Source organism: Podarcis filfolensis, assembly GCF_964270895.1.
Source record: "Podarcis filfolensis genome assembly, chromosome: 17".
Classification (NCBI taxonomy): Eukaryota; Metazoa; Chordata; class Lepidosauria; order Squamata; family Lacertidae; genus Podarcis; species Podarcis filfolensis.
In genome coordinates this window covers 3267522-3283899 of record NC_139621.1, presented here as the reverse complement: position 1 = coordinate 3283899, position 16378 = coordinate 3267522, and the positions used below count along the sequence as shown (strand labels likewise).

The 16378-nt window shown below is 48.8% G+C and overlaps 1 protein-coding gene across 1 annotated transcript; it reads left to right on the top strand.

Moving 5' to 3' along the window:
- The first annotated feature begins 10877 nt into the window (after nt 1–10877).
- On the top strand, nt 10878–16378 carry SSR4 (signal sequence receptor subunit 4). Its single transcript, XM_083592447.1, has 6 exons — nt 10878–11137; nt 13261–13379; nt 13840–13914; nt 14771–14860; nt 15398–15463; nt 16246–16378. The coding sequence occupies exons 1-6, from the start codon at nt 11068–11070 to the stop codon at nt 16348–16350; spliced, it is 525 nt and encodes a 174-aa protein (XP_083448573.1). The 5' UTR covers nt 10878–11067; the 3' UTR covers nt 16351–16378.

Genomic DNA, 16378 nt, shown 5'->3' with positions numbered 1-16378 from the left:
GAAGAAATTGGTCAGAGGCAACATTTCCCAAACCGCAGCTGCCTGCCCCACCTGCTCAATGCATAATCACGGGGGCGGGGGGGGGGAGCCCAGGAGTCCTGGTTCCTTGGGCAGGCAGATCAAAACACCAGGGACATTTGTCGTGGCAGAAATAAGAAGGTCCTGCTCCAGCTTGGCTGTGTGGCAGCATTCCTCTTCGTTTAACCAGATATACTTAGCATGAATTTCCCCTGGTAGTTGACTACTGCCTTCTTTTTGTTTTAAAAGGCAACGTGGATTAATGTTATGAAATAAACCTAGTAAGCAAATTAAAATTGGCCTGACTCACTTAGGAGGAACGGGGGCTGGGCAGGGGGTGGGAATGGCAGGGGTGACATGCAGTCCTTTGTCTAGGCACCTAAAAAATTAAACACAGACTCCACCGTATTCCAAGAACACAGCCGTGTGTTAAAACAGCCTGTAATGAGAGGTCCACTTCCCACACCCAGATCCAGGAAGACCAGGGCTGCATCTGACAAAAAGAGCATCCATCCTTTATGCCAGGTGTGGGGAAGCTGTGGCCCTCCAGATGTTGCGGAACTACAATTCCTATCGGCTGCAGCAAGCATAGCCAATGGCCAGGAATGATGGGAATTGTAGTTTAGTCTGGTCTGGGGAGCCAAAGGTTGCCTGGGCCTGCATTGTGATCTCTGGAACAGTGGTGCCCCCTTCATTTAGATCAGCCTGAGCCAGCCTGGCGCTTTCCAGGTGATGTGTGCAGCTCTCCTCGTCCCTGGCCATTGCCCGTTCTGGTTGGGGCTGATGGGAGTTGGAGCTGGGCTGGTCCTGTATTGGGGTCTGCAATGTGAGTAAGCTACCAGGGAGGCAGCAAGGCAACAAGAAGTCTCTGTGGGGAAAGAGAGAGATATATAAACATAAGGAAAAAAGTTTGGATTCCAATTCTTGGCCTTGTCAAAACGTGTTCTGGAAAGGAGTCAGGAAAGAAGATCAAAGGCAGACATGACATTTTTGCAAGAGCAAACTTAGAAGCTCCTGGATTTTGTTCGGTCCAAGTGTAATTCCCTTCCCGGAGGTTGAGCTCTGAACAACATTATTACAGCAAAAGCCAGCTAGGCAGGCTCCCAATTGGCTAATACCAATCATCACAAAACCCCTCTCCCACCCTCAAGCCCCCAATTCCCAGAAGAATTGCTTTTGGCTTTTGTTGTTGCTACATTCCTCCTCTTGTTGCTTTTGATGTTGAAATAAAATAGAAGGGGCAATCTGCTTGAAGGATTGACAAAGGGAGCATGACTGATGGGCGAGTCAGCGTTCAATGCTCCGAGATGCACATTTGTCACTTCAGTTGCAAAACCAGGTTCACGCCAAGGCTGAAGGAGCCAGTGTAAGCTCTCTTTTATGTCCTCCTCTCTCACACCACTCCAACAACTTTCTGTGCCTTCCAGGGCAGACTTTCCAACAGCTGCTTACAAACGCCCTGCTATATAGTGCAAGTATCCCCAGCTCCTAACCTGATTTCTCACTCCTTCATCTGCCCAAAGGGGAATGATAAAACTGACCAGCCTCACAGGGCTGTGCTACGAATGACCGAAATACTACCCATGAAGATATTTGAGCACTAAAAAGAAATCCTGTGTTAATTATACTTTGACACTTTGTTTACAAGCTGTACTGGAGGTTAATTTAGAGTATGGTTACCAGACGTCCCCGTTTTCCCAGGGACAGTCCCCGGATTTACAAATCTGTCCCCGGACAAAATCCGTTCCCAGAATGTCCCCGGATTTCATTTAATGTTCCCGGATTTATATTTTAAGTGTTGTAGATTTATTAGTAGGCAATGAATGTTGCATGATTGGTTCAATGGCATAAGGCACATCATATGGGGATTTCCAGTGAGGCAAAATGGCGGGCACTAAGGCAGCAAACAGCTCCTGAAGCCAGCCAGAGCCAACTGCGCTACCAGGCTGGCTCCAGGCTGCTGAGACTGCCGCTGCCACTGCCACCACCGAGGGGGAACTGGGGACACCCAGGGCGTCAACTGAGGGAACTGCTGACACACACACCCCGCGACCCAAATCAAGCCGAGAGCCAGAGCGCCCGGCCAACCAGCTGACTGCCCAGCGACGCTCCGGGGCCAGTAAAAAATGCAGGGAGAAGGAGAAGGAAGAGAGAGAAAGAGGAAGGAGAAAATGGAGGAGAGCCCAGACCTTGTCGTGCCGCTGCCATGAGGAGGAGAGGCAGGAGAGCACCGGGAGGGCAAGGGCACATGGCCGAGCCCAGGCCTGACCCGAGCCTTCTCCATGGCGGCTAGCACTCCAAGACAGCAGGCCAAGGCCCGGAGGAAGGCTGCGCGACAGAGGAGACCACAGAAGAGAAGATACTACTTCTCTTTTTTAAAAAATATTTTTTAAATAATTTTTTTCTTTTTTTAAAAAAAAAGTGTCCCTGGATTCTTTGAAAAAAATCTGGTAACCTTAATTTAGAGGTATTGTTTGTTCATCGGAATGCTAGGCTGCGTACATCCTGCATTTAAAGCAACTTTAAAAAACATGACCCCAAAAGCATCCCGAGAGACAGTTTGTTCAGGGTTGCTGGGAATCGTAGCTCCGTGAAGAGTACACTACAGTTCCCAGAATTCTTTGGAGGGAAAGGCATGTGCTTTAAATGTGCACAGCCCTCGTCTCTGCCCCGCTGATGCCTCCTGCAGACGGACCCTCTCCTTGGGTGCCCCCTTGCTTGCTTTCGCAGCAGGCCTGACTCGAGTTCTGATGTCGCCAGTCCCAGGCCTCTCGCGTCATGGATTTGTGGAGCCTGCTGATGATGGCTGTCAGAGCTTAAGAGAGGCCAAGGTGAGCTTAGGGTTTAGCTCTCCTGGGACGTCTTGGCTGGCTTGGCACAGAAGCGATGCTGGCACCCAGGGCAGCGGCTCAGGAGCGTCCTGGAGAGCGATGCTCCACAGCTCAGATATTCCCTTCTTTGGGCATCGCTCCCTCTGGCAAGCGGAGCGCTTGGCTCGGAAGGCAGCACCTCTCGCCTGCCTTTCCGCCTGCAGTTCACGCCAGAAGGAGGGGCGTTCCACTGCATTAAGCTCTTGTTCTTGGACCCTGATGCCACCAGCTGGGCAGGATTTCTCTCGTTAGTGTCCTTGTTCTCTCTCACATATATGCAGACACACAACCACAACCCCTGGCCTTCCCCGGACCTGCTGCCTAGATTTTTTCAAACAGCTGGACAATTTCAGCCAGTCTTGTGGAAATGGAGGAACAAGATACTTCCTCTGGACAGCTGTAAGCAAACCGCAGCACCCACACCCCCTTCACAAACCAATTTCTTGCCACTGCTGCCCCAGAGATCCCAGATGGGCTTTCGCTTTGGCCTTTAAGAGCAGCATGCATGGCCACCTGGTTCTCCGCACTGGAGGACAAGTGGCAACTGCTGAAGTTCTTCCTCCAAGGGGACAGTTGAGGGTGCCATTTTATATGCAATGTGGCACCCCAGGACATGCGCTGTGCCCACATGGGAGACGGTGGAGGTGTAGGCCTGGTCCCAGCATGAGGCCAGGCTTGCACTCTGGCCTGGCCCTCTTGACTCGGCTCAGTGCACGGGAGGCCAGACTGACCCGTCCCATTTCGCTGCCTGAGGCGAAGCAGAAGGGGCCGGCCTCCACCGCCAAAGCCTCGCTTACTGAGGTGGTGTGATGGCAGCTTGCGGGTTCTGCCCAAATCTCACCAGAAGCCAATGCTGCAGCCATTTCTCCCCGCTTCTCCAGTGGGGCCCCACCCCACTGGGATTCTGCCTCTCGAGGCAACCTCTGCAGTCGACCTCATGGGTGGGCCGGCCGTGACTAGAGAGGCAAAGCACCCCAAGGAACAGGGGCCAGGTCCCTCACAGGACTTGGTTTGTGCTTTATACCCTCCTTAGATACCAGGCCAGACTATTTGGCTGTGCGCACACTGACCTTTAAAACCCACTCTGTTCCCCAGAAGGGATTTGGCCACTGTGGTTTATCCGTCAGAGTTACAATTCCAAGAAACCCTTAACAAACTACAGCACCCAATATTCTTTGAGGGAAATAGTGTGCTCTAAAGGTACAGTGTAGAAGCAACCATAGTCCATTGAGCCCAGCATTACCTGCTCTGACTGGCACCAGCAGCTATCCAGTACTTTGGCAGCGAGGGGCCTGATCCTCTACCACCAGCTACTTGGTTGTCTGCATCTAGAGCCTTCCGCATGCAACACATGTTCTCGGTCTCTGAGCCATAGCCCTGCCCCCACTTCAGACCTTCTCTGTGGCGTCCATGCCAAAATGGTGGGCCAACATTAGTTTTAAAAAAGTGGAACCTGCAACAAAGTTTTGCAGCATGGAATACTGTTGTTCAGAGTTTCTCCCCTCCTGAGCTTTCCATTTTTGCCAGCAGTCTGCTGGCATTCTATGCTCACTGAGCATGCTCAGTGGAGCTTGGGCTGTTTGGGGGCAAGGGTGGCTGGCAGAAAGGGGTACAGTGGCCCCTGGTCTCTCATCAGCCACCTCCCTGAGCTACTGGAGGGAGAAGGGTAAGGCAGCAGGGAGGGCAGCGCAGGAAGAGTGCCGTAGCACGAGCGCTGGATTGGCTTCACCACCCCTTAGAGATTTCTAACAAAATAATTGTTTGCACTTCCACAAACCTTTGGGGTTCCCCCAAACCCACTGACACCTCTCTCTGTGCAAAGGGTGCTGTTCTGGTTACGTTAGGATCCACAGTTAGCAAATTCAGGGTTGGTTCAGCGTTCAGTGTTGGTATATAAGCTCTCCAGGTTTAGCGGAGAGCAAAAGGTTAAAGGTTAGTCTGCACATGCTGATAGAGGAGCGAGCACATTTATGTAGGTGATCTCATTGTGCCCAACATCTGCAGGCAATGCCCATTTTACAGATGGATAACAGAGACTTAAATACTTGAGCACACCCAGTGAGTCCATGGCTGAACTAGAAGCTGAGCTCGGACCTGAGAGATCTGAGTCAAAAGCATGATCTCCTGGCTCTGGATCAAGCAACACTCTGCTCCTCTTCCCCTGTGATGTCATGATGAAATGGTTGCAGTTCATTCCCAGCAAAAGAGGCAATGTCCCTGCAGAAGAACAATGCTCTATTTAAAGAAGCCAATTCCTTGGAAAGCAGGTCAGAGCCACATTCTTCCTTCTCCAGACTGACAGACATGTAGACTGTTGTACCACAAGTTACAAGGAGCCATGGGACAACGGCAATCATAACCCTACTTGCCTGGGAGTAAGCCCACTGAATTCAATAGGACTTACTTCTCAGTAGACACAGGTGGGTTTGTGCTGCAAGACATTATCAGTGGGCTCTAAACCATTATAGGCTAAAGAGCATTTTTCTTAAAGAATCTGAGGAAGGAAAGACAAAACTGCATGAAAGTTATGTAGTTATTGTTGTTTAATTCCTAAAACCAAAACTCTGGTGTCTAAGCTTCAAAAGCCTACAAAATATTTTTTCTTAAAAAGGATCTGAACAAGGAAAGGCAAAACTTGCATGCAAGTTACAAAGCTCTCGGTTTTCAAAAATTCCTAAAACCCTGACTCGTAGTATCCATTCTCCTCCACCACACCAGAAGACTTTTAAGATAAAACAGAAATGCAGATGGGGTTCTAAAAGAATTTAAATATATATATAGAAACCAAAGCAAACCACAACCAGTTTGTGCTTCGAAATGTGCAGAAAAGAAAACATCCTTCAGTCTCCTCCTGAGAAACCCTGAGAAGCCACATTCCTTCAGATGCCCTTAGCCTGAGCTGCTGGGCTTTGGGGAGTTTCCGCCCAGTCACAAAGGACCCTCCCCACCCGCCACAACCTCTCTCACCCCTGCAAGGCAAGGGTTAATGGCAATCGCTCCTCGCCATCTAAGGGCAGCAGAAACCCAACCCCGTCAAAAGCCATAAAAGTCCATTTTCAGGAGCGAAAAGAAGGCTGTGATTTATTCCCCTTCTCATAAATAACAGTGTTGAATTAAAGGATTAAGGAAAAGGAGACCTATTCTGGGAAGATGGGACTCTGAACAAAGAACTGGGCGCCAAAACAGGATTCAGGACGCCTAGTCAAGAATAATTAACACAGAGATTAGTTGGCACCTAACAACATGTCCTGTGCCAGTCTGCTGTATGGGGTTTTTTCTTTTTAAGTAATAAAAGGGTACTTTTCCTTGCATCTTCTGGTTTTTGATTGTATGGTTGGGAATGTAGCAGGAAACACCCCCCCCCCAATCATTCAGTTTGTACAAACTTCACACACACTCACACTTACACACTACATACGCTGCACTTCTGTTATAAATTCATAGAAAATCAACCATACATCGGATTTGCACTGTTCCACTTTTATTTTACTCCATGAAGGAAGGACTACAAAATGGGGAAGGTTTGATACAGGGCAGCCATAATCCTTGAACATACCAGTACATACACAGGAGCCCTGCCCAGTTGCTATGCCAACCCTGATGGTCCTAGACAGAAGACCATCAAGGTCACAAAGAACTTGCATATGGGAGTGGATTCAGCACAGACTGGAACAAAGGACAATAATCAGCTCTTCCCTCTGGGGGCAGGAAACTGCAAACTCCCCTCTATCACCTGGAAAGTACTCATGGGGAGAGGAAAAGGGGGAACCAGCCAGGTGACAGGGACACTCAGGTTACCACCACAACCCCTCCCTCAACCCCTCCTTTCTGTGATGTATGTATGATGTTTCTGGGGGTGGGCTTGATCTACAGGGTGGCAATTTCAAAAGTCTTTATAAGACCTTGCACACCATGTTTCTGGGTCCTTCCTCTCTCCTGCAAGTGAGGGGAGCACCCTGTTGCAACAGATCAATAAAGACCAAGCCTACAGGCTGCTGTTTTGCTCCAGGTTATCCTGGTTGGTGTCTTTGTTTTTGTCCAAGGGAGCCCTCGGATTTTTCCGTTAACAGGAATACTTCTAAATGGAGCTGTGGCCAAGGGTCTCTCAAATTTCTCAATCCCAGTTGTGGGCAGAGAACTTTTTTGGGGGTGGGGTGGGGTAGATTTCACTTAATTCTCCAGGAGACAGAGAAATCCTTCCACATTTTCTCAGGCGTGTAGGCCTTGTCATTAGCAGTGGCCGTGGTGGTGCTCCTTTACTTTTTGCACACAGTTCCTTTCTCTTTTTTTCTTAAGGGGTGGTGTTGTTGTTGTGACAGTCTGGGGCAAAACAAGGCTTCATTCCACCCGGGTCAACGACCCAGTTTGGCACCCTCCCATGTGCATTTGCGTTCACACGTAAGCTGAGAGCCTCAGTGGCAACCTCTGGGGGCTTCACCCGGAGCAACTAACTTGGTTAGCCCCTCCGTGGCTCTGGTGACAATAACAGCACTTTTACTAGCTGCCATGCCACCATTATGCATCCTTCACAGAGTCCTGGACCGAGTCCTGGGATTCTTTTTAGTGGGGAGATGTGCTTTAAATGTTTGGTGGTTATGCAGCATGAGACCCAGCAATTGGCTTGCCTACCCTAGCTAAAGGTAAAGGGACCCCTGACCATTAGGTCCAGTCGTGGCCAACTCTGGGGTTGCGGCACTCATCTCACTTTATTGGCCGAGGGAGCCGGCGTACAGCTTCCGGGTCATATGGTCAGCAGGACTAAGCCGCTTCTGGCAAACCAGAGCAGCGCATGGAAACGCCGTTTACCTTCCCACCGGTGCGGTACCTATTTATCTACTTGCACTTTGACGTGCTTTCAAACTGCTAGGTTGGCAGGAGCAGGGACCGAGCAACGGGAGCTCACCCCATTGCGGGGATTTGAACTGCCAACCTTCTGATCGGCAAGTCCTAGGCTCTGTGGTTTAACCCACAGCGCCACCTGCGTTAATGCCCTACCCCCACCATTATTTCCCACTCCCAGTAATTCTGTAAACACAGGCCCTAGCAGAGGCTGATCTGTTAGGGGAATGAGGCACTGCCCCAACAACCTCAATCAACCCCCACCTGCCCTCCCTTCCCACTCCCAGCCTCTCCAGGGGGTGGCACTGCCTGCCAGGTTTCCCCTCCTTAGTCCCAGCATTGCTCCTTGCACTCCGCAGGATGAAGGATGGGGGGGGGGGGACTAGAAGGAGTTGTCTCTGCTAGTTGTGGGTTCTCTGGCACCACCTACTGTTGGGCTCCCTGCCTCCCACCCTACCAGTCCCAATGGACAGCAGTCAGCCATAGCAGGTCCTCAGTTCTAACTAGCAGCCCAGTTCCTCACTATTTTAGCAGCCGGACTAAGGGGTGCAGCTGGGGCCTCAGGCATTAGAGTTTGGGTGCCACTAACACGATGGACAGACCCATCTGACCTATGGAGCACAAATCCATAGCTGAATCCCCACAGAGATGAACAGGAGTTGTGCAAGAACAATGCCTGCTCCTTCATTGTAGTGGATGTTTTATCTTGGGTCCCAATACATCTGGACCAGCCCATTTCCAGACCCATCCTATCCACTTTATTCAGTTTCTGAGAGACACCTGGTGGCAATAGCAAGGAACTGCATATATCACTTTCTTCAAGTTGAAGCAAATGTTTGCATCTGTATCAGGAGTAGCCAACGTGATCCCCACTGGATGTTGCAGGACTACAACTCCCATCATCCCTGACCACAAGCCATGCTGTCTAAGGATGGTGGAAGCAACACTTGGAGAGCACCACATTGGCTATCCCTGATTGGGGGATCTTTGGATTGTGATTATGAGAAGAAACAATGATCAGGAAAGTATCAGCTGCACAAAGTCTGGCATGTAGGTGTGCACAGAACATTGGGTTGGAGGGCTGAAGGAACTTTATCCTTAGGCATTGGTGATGGTAGAGCACCAGACACCCTGGTTTGAACCCTTGGGGTCAGATCCCATTCTGAAGTGGGGTAGAAAGGCAATTTACTCCATAACCCTCCGTAGGGCAGGAGATGGCGTGGATCAGATTACAGCAATATCCTGGTCTGATCGCTGTTCACTTCCTGACCGGTTTGAGCCTTAAGAGGTATGCTCTCTCCAAAGGTCCAGTCTTCCTTCAGAAACTGAACCCTTTGAAGGGACCCCTCAATATTCTTATTTCAGGAATAAAGGCAGAACAGGTGGGGCGGGGATGATAGCCCAATTCTCTCCAATGCAAGTAGGTGCATATCCAGGTTCCTTCTTAACACGAAACAAGAAGTTGGGAGACTTGGGGCGCTTGTGGTCGCACCACAATATTTTCTCCTCATTGCCTCTCAATGCTGCTGAAAGCTCCACCTGTGGAACTTCTGTTTTTCTGGCAGCTGTTGAGAGAGAGAAACTCCACCAGAAAAAAAGATGTCAGGGCTCCCATTAATGGCACCTGCCCTGCAACACTCCTTGTGGGTAAAATTAGATGGCTTCGTAAAGTAAAGCCAGAAATGGATTGTTGGTTGGTATGTACCTCAGCATTAATGAGGTTTGTCTATATAAGTTCACTCCCAAATAACTGGATGATGTTTCTATGATAGCATTCACTAATTCAGACCCTCCAAGTGTCCCTATTCTCCAGGGATGTCCATGATTTAGAGAAGCCGCACCTGGCTTATGATTTGATCCCAGAATGTCCCACTTTTGCTTAGGATGTCCCTATTTTCATTGGAGAGTATGGAGTTATCCCCGAGCCGTCTGAAGGCAATCCTGTATAAGGAAGTGCTTTAAATGTTTAATGTTTTATTATGTTTTTATATATGTTGGAAGCTGCCCAAGAGTGCTGGGGCAACCCAATCAGATGTGTGGGGTATAAATAGTGAAATTATCATTACGGAGTGAGATGTCCCTATTTTCATCGGATAAATGTTGGAGGGTATGCTAATTAGCATTTAGTTCAGTGCCCTGCTGTATCTTCCCTGCTACTGTCTTTGCTCCTGGGAGAATGGAAATTTAAACTCCTGTGGCACTTATGCTTCTCAAATTGCTGGAGGCCTCTCATCAAATTGGGGAGATGGAGAAAATATGGTTTTTGTTTCAGACTTACCTTCCTTAAGCTGGTTACAAATTATTTCTCTCCACCAGGCATAATATGTATGTGCCTCCTGATTTCCACATGTGATTTGTGGTCACTGACTCAATCAAAACCCCGTCTGCAGTTTCAATGTGTCTCTTTTAGGCGCTTTACTGTTACGATTAGGCTCCATCTTTTACTTCATATAGACCACACACTTCCTGCATGAGAAACTGTGTATAGGAAGTGCAAATATTCCTGTAGAAACACACACTTTTAACTTAGGAGTGCATCTCTTTGCAGAAAACAACTCCAACTCCCATCAGCCCCGACAAGAACGGGCAATGGCCAGGAACGAGGAGAGCATTTCAGCTCCGGCACAGGTTTGCCACTCCAGTGAGAACCAGGCCTTGGGCACAGATGCTCTTGGAATAAATAGAACACCCATTGTTCCTGACTACGGGCCAAACTGTTGGGGCCGATGGAAGTCTGAACCCAAGAACCTTGGGATCAGCAACTGGGAACCACAGGGCCAAATCCGCCCCCCTGTGCTGCACCAATGAGAGAGAGAGACAGAGAGAGGCTGCAGCTCTCCTTGACCAATTAGGCACAGTTACACAACTTTCATCCCACTGCTTATCATAAAGTGGATCTCATTGGCTTGCCCTCATACATATACATCCCGCCCATTCGTCTCCTTTGTCCAATGGGCAGGGCCAGGCAGCCAAGGATGACCAATGACAGAAAACGTCTGACCGCAGAAGCGACGTCCAATCAGATGCTTCCGCCTGAGTTATTGGCCGAAGGAAGTTCGGCGCGAAGGAGGGAATAGCCTGGACAAGAGCGGCTGTAGGAGAGATGTGTTCTCACCCACGCATGCGCAGTTGGAGGCCGCCTCTCGGTTTCCGGCGCGACAAAAGTCGCGGGCGGCCATTTTAAGGAACTTTCCAAGGAAAGGCCACGTCTCTTTCCTTTCGGCCGCCTCGCGTCACTCGGCGACGGAGCAGCGGATTGGCTGTGGGGGGCCCTCGGCCCCAGCATCCCCCGCGCGGGAGGCGGGCCGCTCCTTTTCTCGTCGCGTCTCGCTGGTCGGCGATGGCGGGCGCCGGGTTGAGGCTGCTTCGCCTGGCGGCGGCGGCGCTGCTAGTGCTGAGCGGGGCGCGAGGTACGGTCACCTCCCGCGGCTGCGAGGGCGGGCCGGCCCTTCCTCCGGCTTCCCGGGGCCTGGGATGGCTCGGCTGGTAGACTCCCGCCTCGCGGGGGTGGGCTAGATGACCCCGGGGACCCTTCCAGCTCCGCAGTTCTCGGGTTCTGTGGGCGTCGTCGGGTAGGGGGAAGAAACGCGTGTGCGAAAGGTTGGGGACACGTGTCTTGGCCCCTGGAAGCTCGCCCACCTCGCGGGGTTGCTGTGTGGGCCCAAAAGGCGGGGGGCCGAGCCTTTCCTTACAGCTCGGTTTGACTCGTCTAGCGCACCGTGTGTAAACCAGGCTTCCGCAACCTCGGGCCTCCGGATGTTTTTTGAGACTACAATTCCCATCATCCCTGACCACTGGTCCTGCTAGGTAGGGATCATGGGAGTTGTAGGCCAGAAACATCTGGCGGGCCGATGGTGAGGAAGCCTGGCGTAAACTCCCCGCTTCCCCCTCGGTCTCGCAAGGCTCCCCACGTGGCACCACCTGCGCGCCAGGCATGGCCGCCCTGGACAGACTTTGACTGGCAGCTGCACACCAGGGTCTCGGGCAGAGAAGGGTCTGAAGGTGGTGGACTCTCCTTCCTTGGAAGTTGTTAAGCAGAGGTTGGATGGTCATTTAGAGGAGATTGCTGCATTGCAGAGGGTTGGACTAGATGACCCTCAGGTCCCCCTTCCAACTCTACATTTCTAGGATTCTATGACTAGAAACGCCTCACAGTCACAAGTGTAGTTGACTCGTTATTGGTCTTATTTGGAAGTTAAGTCTAATTCAGTGGGTCTTTGGAAGTATTCAATTGGGCCTAACTCTGCCTGTAGTGCCTCTGTTTCATAGTGGCTTTTTTACCATATGCCCAGCGACATTTCCCATCCGCTCCACTCCTTTGTTCTAACTTCTTAAGCTCTAGCCTGATGAAAAGTGTTGACAAACACTAAAGCTTGCTCACTTCTTTACAGCCTTCCCCATTTGTTTCAGTAAAATATATTGTGTTAACTTTGGATTTTTCCGTCATCCTGGAAGATGTTAATGAAGTATTCCTGGAGCAGTTCATCCAAACAACAGCAGGAGCTTAATGTCAAGTTAGAAAGCAGCAAGCAACCATTTGTGTTTTCACAGAGCTCTTTCTTGGGGCTAGATCTTGCACAGAACATAAAGGAGAAGAGAAAATATATAGGGATACTTAATGACTTTCTTAAAATGGTGCTTCAGGGGAACATAATGTATGCATCTTGAACACTTCACTTCATTGCAGCTCCTACTTGTACCTTTATAATGTGCAATTTTACCATTGTGCATGTGTATAATGAGGCAGTACATGAACTGGTAAAGGCCAAGTATATAAACTGTACATAAACTGGTAACAGCCAAGTTAAAACTTACTAGCTTTTATTGATGGGGTTTGGATTAATATTTGACACATCTAGAAACTTTATTTTATCTGACCTTTCTTAATGTTTTGACCAATTTCTAGCCAATGCTGTTGAAGCAGTTGGCAATGCAATTTGTAGAAAATGATAAAACAAAAATATGAATCATAATCAACCAATGCATAATAAGATCAATGTTCTGTAGTTAAATCTAGCTCAGATTGTGAGCCAACATTACAAACACCCTCTGAAAAGACCAGCTGTCTAGCAATTCTGAGGAAGCTGATAAGTTGAGTCTCCCTAAGATGGGAGTTCCACAGTTGGGGTGCCACCACATTGAGATGTAGCAATTCACAAAGGGCACAGTTTTATAAATATTTAATAGATTTATGTGTATGTGCATGCACACACGTGCCTATCTTGTCACAAATGTGAGTAGCTTGTGATTATTACTAACTTCTGGATGTTGTTGTTTTTTTAACTAGTAGGATGTGTGTTTTCTTTACTACTTGAGCCTTAAATCCAGTTCTCTCAACAGGATCCTTATCCTTTCATTAATCAGTTGGTAGCAGTAAGTGGTTTCAGCAATTCCTTAAGGTGCATTCTGACATGTTGAGCTCCGTAGGAACATTGCAAGTAGACCATCCTCTATGAATGGTCTCAGATGCTTGCTTATCCCTTTTCAGGTTCATAATGTGTTGATTCATAAGCCATTTTCTCTTTCCTATCAGCTGAAACCTGTACAGACCCAGTCATCTCTCCATCCTACTACACTACCTCAGATGCTGTAATCTCTTCAGAGACTGTCTTTGTTGTTGAGATCTCCCTCACCTGTAAGAATGGAGCACAAGTGAGTGCTGGAATACGTGGCTTATTTCATTTCTAAAAATAAAGTGCCACCTTGTAGATTTGATAATGGGCCTTAAATCTAGGGGCTAGGGTTTCCTGTTTTGCAACAGTTGCATCCAAGTATGTGCATGGATTTGGATTTATGGTGGGCCCCAATCCATTGGCTTTCCATAGTGTACCCCATGCTACATTAACTTGCCTCCCCGAACCATTGGCTGGCCTGGCTTGCTGTAGTGCCAGCCACTGATGTGGGTGGCACATGTACATTTTGGGAAAGGGACAAAAAGGGTGCATCCAGGGGCTCTCTGTTTTCTTCACCAAAGACTCTACAACCCCTATAACTTGGAGGGGATGTTGGCATTTGACCTAGAAAGATTTGCCTTTCCCATTGTCCCTGAGCTTTCAATAGGGCGTGCTGTGATTCCCTTTGATTTGATATTCATCCTACTCTCTTTCTGTAGAATGTTGCTCTCTATGCAGATGTCAATGGCAAGCAGTTTCCTGTTACTCGGGGTCAGGATGTTGGCCGCTATCAGGTAAGAACAAGCAGTGATTTCTGGTAGAGACAGCAAAATGCTAGTAACACTCTGGGCACAACAGTGTCAGATTTGAGTTTAAATTCTAGCTCAGTCACATATCTTCTGGGTGGGGCCAGCTTAATTGACATTAACTCCTGGGAATATTTTGAGAATGGGCATTTTTAATACATCGCGTGTAGAGAATGTGCTCCCTTCAGGCTTCTCTGCAACGTGTGATGCTTTGTTAAAATCCAGAATCCTGGATTTTTCTCCCAGCTTGTTTAAGCACTTTTTAATGTTCATTTTCGTTACTTGAAAACGTAGACAAAAACAGTGAATCAAGTAAAAATAAACCAGATTCATCAGACTTGTATAACATTCAGGGCATGTTCGACACATGAGAATAATGGTAACCAGAGCAAGAATATTGTAGAATACACCCTTTTCTACTCAATATAGTTTGTCCGTGATGGTGATGGGAAAGTTGTGCAGTTTGCCAACAACTAAAGAAAGTAGGCTATAACTGCCTTATGGTTTTTGGGCTTCATGTTTGACGTTGGCATTGCTGAACAAGTTGGCAGTCTTTATACTGTATAAATTCAAGTTAGGAAATTGCAGTCCTCCTGCACAAATGCATGGCTCTGGATTTATGGCGGGTCTGGTTCCATAGATCCCTCCATAGTGTACTCCATGCTAAAGCAAGCTGCTACTCCGAACCATTGGCCAGTCTGGCTTGTAGTAGCCCTGGCTACTGAAGCGGGTGGCACATGTGCGCAAGCATCTTTTGTGTGCATGCCCATCTATGTTCCCCTCTGATCGGGGGGGGGGAGTCCATCCTCGCTCAGCACTGATTGCCCATCCCTTTCTTTGGCAGGTCTCTTGGAGCATGGAGCATAAGCTGGCTCGCTCTGGCACCTACGAGGTGAAGTTCTTTGATGAGGAGTCCTATAGCATCTTGCGCAAGGTGAGGTTGCCCCCTGATGGGGGAAGGGGATGGCTTAGCTAATTACATGGGCTGTAGGTGACATGACCTCGCTAGTAGCATAAGGAAAGAAAGCTCTTGCAGGTATTCTTGGCCTTAGTCTCACAGCTCTTACTCCATGTCTTCTAACATTTGTTGTCCTCACTCTACCTCCCATTTATACCCATTTTGAGAAGTACACAGTGTCTCACTTACCACTGAGCAACTGAAGCCTGTCTGCGCACACTTGGAACTCGAAAGAGTGAGCCTTCCTTTAATGGTGGATGGCAAGGATCCCATGGCAACCTGTGCCCCAGTACTTAAAAAAGAAAAGAAAGTATTTCAAATCTTAACATATTCGTCATCCTGGTTGCTCCTCTTTATGGTCTCCACTGGACATTTCCCTGTAGAGCTACTCCTTCTAGGAGAGTGGCAGTGATACCAGATCTGTGGAGAGAACATTTATCCCACAAGGAGCCCTGTTTAACTGTATGTAAACTCAGATATCCCAATTCTATCTCTCCCCACCCCACCCCCCAGGCTCAGCGCAACAACGAGGATGTCTCTGAGATCAAACCCCTCTTTTCGGTCAATGTGGATCATCGAGTGAGTAAAGGAGGAGGAGTTTGGCAGCCTGCTCCTCTCTGGGGAAAGGGGTTGCTTCCAAGGGTGGCCAGTGCCCAAGACAAGGTGGAACATCTTTTACAGCCATGCTAGATCTTTCAGTGCTGTAATGAGGACTGGTAGTTTGTGGGTCTATTCTGTGATGGGCACCATGGAACATTTCCCGAGAGTCCAAATTTGGGCCCCTTGCCACAAGGCAGATACCTTGGCCCCACCAAAACGGGACTGTTGAGCATGGGTCATCTGCCCACAAGGCAGAGGGTATTCTCTGTACTTTGATTTTTGGGTTGGATGGAGAGGTCAGCAAGTGCTGGTGGAGGAAAACCGCAACAAGATATTGGGCATAAAGGGATGGTCCAGAATGAAGCTTTTTATGTCCCTTTCAATTTGGTTGAGGTGGCTGTGGTTTGCACTTAGGGCACTGGCTGAAAATGCCTCCTCAGTTTGAGGCCTGATCCCCAATTTGTTGCTTGACTGTTGAGATTATTTCTACACCTGAGCCAGGGTTAAACCTTGAATGCAAATCCCTGCCCTCTGTAGAAGCCATCTGCCTTCATGGCCAATAATCTTTTAAGTCTCTCAAGGCTCCTTATCCTTGGCGCTGCTGTTCTGTGATCTTCCCTGGAAGTGCACAGCAGGCTGAAAGCAGGGATACCAAAAAGATTCAGCTACAACATTCCTGATGCCCCTCTGTATGCCTAGCTCTGTGACTAACATGTTTTCTGTTCTCTTTTCTCCTCCTTTCCCTTGCCCCAATCAATAAGGGTGCCTGGAGCGGACCGTGGGTCTCCACTGAGGTGCTGGCAGCATTCATTGGTCTCCTTGTGTATTACATGGCTTTCAGTGCCAAGAGCAACATCCAAGCGTAATCTGTTTCAATAAACCTTTCATGCCAAA